The sequence below is a fragment of the Phalaenopsis equestris genome, unplaced genomic scaffold (assembly GCF_001263595.1).
Source record: "Phalaenopsis equestris unplaced genomic scaffold, ASM126359v1 Scaffold000130, whole genome shotgun sequence".
Classification (NCBI taxonomy): Eukaryota; Viridiplantae; Streptophyta; class Magnoliopsida; order Asparagales; family Orchidaceae; genus Phalaenopsis; species Phalaenopsis equestris.
Window position 1 is genome coordinate 200,600 of NW_018164572.1, and position 3,818 is coordinate 204,417.

Here is a 3,818-nt window from a genome sequence, read left to right on the forward strand (position 1 = left end):
AAATATAATTTAACTATTTTTTTATTTTTAAAATTAAAAATTTTGTTTTATTATAAATTATTTAAAACTATTAATCATTAATTATATATATAATTTAATTATTTCAAGCCAAAACGAGCCGAAAATGAATGTTTGTATATCGAGCGCAAGAAAATTGTTTGTATTCGACTCATTTGCTTAGCGAATGAATCAAACAAGAGCTTCTTAATGAGTCGAACACAAAATGTTCTCTCACAACGGACCGATTTGATAGCTATGTGTGTGTCTATATATATATATAGTGAAGTGTCAAAATAGTCCCCCACTATTTGTATGGGGTTTTTTCATTCTTAGAATTTATAGACATGTCAAAATAGTCCCTAGACTCTGTAAATTATGGTTGAAATAATATCCATATATTATAACTCAATTTTAAAATAGTTGTGAATATTTTAATAATTTACTATATATATATATATATATATGTATATATATATGTGTGTGTGTGTGCTGGAAAATTTGTGGAGGTCGAGTAATGGAAATATTGGGGGAAAGAAAACAATCATATGGTATTAATATTGCACTAGAATTCAACACACGTTAAGAGGAAAGAAAAAAATCAGTGAAATACATAAGAGAAATACACAGATATCATTAAAGAAATTAATGCACAATAGAAATCCAAAATGCATATAAACATGTAAATAGCACGCACACTCATCAATTACAAAAATCCAAAATAAAAATTAAGAAAGAAAGACAGAATCTGATGATGAGAAACAAAGACAACAACATCAAAGTTCAAACGATGTTAACACATAGAACAAACATATCAAGGCTGGTGCGACTCTTCCGGCTGCTGGTGCGGTATCTCCGGGAACTCCGGCTTGGGCAATTCATGTGGTATTTCTGGGAACGGAGGCAACTCTGGTTTGGGGAGCTCATGAGGAATTTCTGGCAAGTGCGGGATTTCAGGCTTGGGCATGTCATGTGGAATCTCCGGCAATGGAGGCAGTTCCGGTTTGGGTAACTCATGAGGGATTTCTGGCATAGGAGGGAACTCTAGTTTCGGCAATGGAGGAAATTCTAGCTTTGGCAGTGATGGTTGCTCCTCCTTTGGTGCTTCATCCAGCAGAACACGAGCAGAGTTACCCGAGAAAACGAGTGCCAGAAGAACTGAGCAGATGATGATTTGTGATTTGGAGGCCATCTTTAGAGAAGTTGGAGAGTCTGGATATGATGGAAGGAGGTGGCAAATGCATGCGGTATTTATAGTAGAAGTAAGGGAGAGCTCAAACTTCGTTTGTCTACTTTGTATGAAGCTTGTCATTGGTTAATTAATAACTTATTAGCCTTAAATAATTTTAAGTCAGTAAAGTTGGTGGCTTTCTTTTGATCAGTTGGTTGTGTTTGGTTTGACCCGAAGAGTTGTTTTAGAGGGTACGCCTAAAAAGTCATTGATTTTATTTTTAATTTGTGCTCCAGATTATCTCAAAATTTCAGTAAAATATTAATCATATTTTTGATAAAAACATTTATCTTATGATAAAAATGACAACAATGTCATGAAAATAATTTTAATGTAATCAACATATTGTTGACGTCAAAATAAATGAATACAAATAAGATCAAGTTCTCTTGTACGATGAATCAATGTATCCACGAACAAGCAATGGTTATGTTTGTAAAAAATATTCATGTATGATTTTGACGAGTTTTTTGGGATTGCATTTGCATAATTAAGTTATATGAGTGCTGAAAAAGTTAATGTTCGTAGTGCAAATTCAGATGTAAAAATTTTCTTATTCCTAATAATATTACAGTTCATTTATACAAAAAAGTGTGTATGACGGACGATAACGAATGCTATGACACATAAAAAAATGTACTCACATCGATTAATAGCATAGAAATAAGACCAAACTGGGTCATATACAGTTTTTTTGGTGGATATGTAATGGGTCAAAAATTATGCAAGAGGGATTCACAAATATATCTGTGAATTTTTATTTATTTACATATATAATATTAAATTTTTATATTTATTTATATGGCAGCCAAATAACCAGACCATATATATATATATCTCACTAACATTAACTTATTGAGTTGTGGAGCTTGGAAGAGCACCCACGGCCGCAAGAAACCACGCCAAGCAGCGGAAAGGTTTCAATGTGTGTGTATACAATATGCAAGGGTTAACAAAATTTCATTGATCAAATGTAACAATTGCAAGTACCGGTCAATAAGATGGAAATCGTTACAAAGGATCCTTCACTGCCAAAGAAAGCAACCATCTGGCACAGTTGGAATTAAGAAAGTGATACTCAAATTGTTAGACACATTATGGGCGGCCGAAGGCCTTTTTTTTTAATATATATATATGAAATTACATTTTAGGAGGTACTTATAATAGCTAAAGAAATCAACCTAAACAGGTAGCTAGCCACGTCAATCTCCCCTCAAATTCCTAGTTGGGGGCATCTGTTTGTAATGCTAATTTTTTCTTTTCTGATATGAATATTGATCAGAAGGTGAGCTAACGCAAATTCTCTCTCCCTCGGCTAAGTTTCTTCTCCGAGCGTCAAACCAAACACAAAAAACTGATCAGAAGAAAGCCACCAACTAAACTACTTTAATTTATTAAACTTATTAAACAAGGTAAGCTTCATACAAATTCCGGGAAATTAAGTTTCAGCTCTCCCTTACTTCAATTATAAATACCACATGCAGTAGCCACCTACTTCCATCCTATCCAGACTTTCCACTCTTCTCTAAAAATGGCCTCCAAATCACAGATGATCATCTGCTCTCTTCTTCTGGCGCTCCTTTTCTTTGGTGACTCTGCTCGTGTTCTGCTGGAAGAATCACCAAAGGAAGAGCAGCCATCACTGCCAAAGCTAGAATTTCCTCCATTGCCGAAACTAGATTTCCCTCCTCTGCCAGAAATCCCTCATGAGTTACCCAAACCAGAGCTACCTCCATTGCCGGAGTTTCCGCATGACTTACCCAAGCCTGAAATCCCGCACTTGCCAGAGATCCCTCATGAGCTCCCCAAACCAGAGTTACCTCCTTTGCCGGACATACCACATGATTTGCCCAAGCCGGCATTGCCGGAGATTCCTCACCTGCAGCCGGAAGAGCCCCACCATCCTTGATGTGCTCTATGTGTTACTGTCGTTTGAACTTTAAAGTCGTCGTTTTTGTTTTTCATCATCAGAATGTATCTCTCTTTTTTTTTTTTTTTTTTTTTTTTTTTGATTTTTGTAAGTGATTACTGTGTGTGTTATTTACGTGTTTATATACATTTTGGATTTATTGTGTGCATTAATTTCTTAATGATATCTTCTTATTTCTCTTATATATTTTACTCTTCTTTTTAACATTTGGTGTTGGAATTGTATGATATTCTCATAATAACATAATTATTTGTTCTTAAAAGGAAAAAATATATGAAAATTGCAATAAGATAATTAATAACGAGCGTTCCACAGGCAGGTAATAATTATCCACTGTATGCGCCGTGATGAGTCTAGCTGAGCTCGAGCCCTCCATGGCTTGAACTTTAGTTTGATTAATTTTATGGAGTTTGTGCTCGAGCTCGAGCTTAAGTCTACGAGTTCGAGTCTGCTCGCGAGCCGGTTTGATTAATATAAATGAGAGCAAATAATATTAATTTAAACTAGTTTTATTATAAGATGAGAAATATAATTAACAATTATGAGATAAATAATAAAAAATCACCGAATAAATAATAAAAAATATTATTTTTTTAATATTTTTAATACCATAAAGATAAAATTTTGAAACTTTATATGTTTTAAACATATTTTATAATA

The 3,818-nt window shown here is 34.0% G+C and overlaps 2 protein-coding genes across 2 annotated transcripts; one reads left to right on the forward strand and one right to left on the reverse strand.

The window, feature by feature from the left end:
- Nucleotides 1–633: 633 nt before the first annotated feature.
- Nucleotides 634–1,232, reverse strand: LOC110021294 (early nodulin-75-like). Its single transcript, XM_020719732.1, has one exon. The coding sequence runs from the start codon at nucleotides 1,187–1,189 to the stop codon at nucleotides 812–814; it is 378 nt and encodes a 125-aa protein (XP_020575391.1). The 5' UTR covers nucleotides 1,190–1,232; the 3' UTR covers nucleotides 634–811.
- Nucleotides 1,233–2,710: 1,478 nt separating this feature from the next.
- LOC110021295 (IgA FC receptor-like) lies at nucleotides 2,711–3,349 on the forward strand. Its single transcript, XM_020719733.1, has one exon. It carries the CDS (start codon nucleotides 2,760–2,762, stop codon nucleotides 3,135–3,137), a length of 378 nt encoding a protein of 125 aa, XP_020575392.1. The 5' UTR covers nucleotides 2,711–2,759; the 3' UTR covers nucleotides 3,138–3,349.
- Nucleotides 3,350–3,818: the final 469 nt, after the last annotated feature.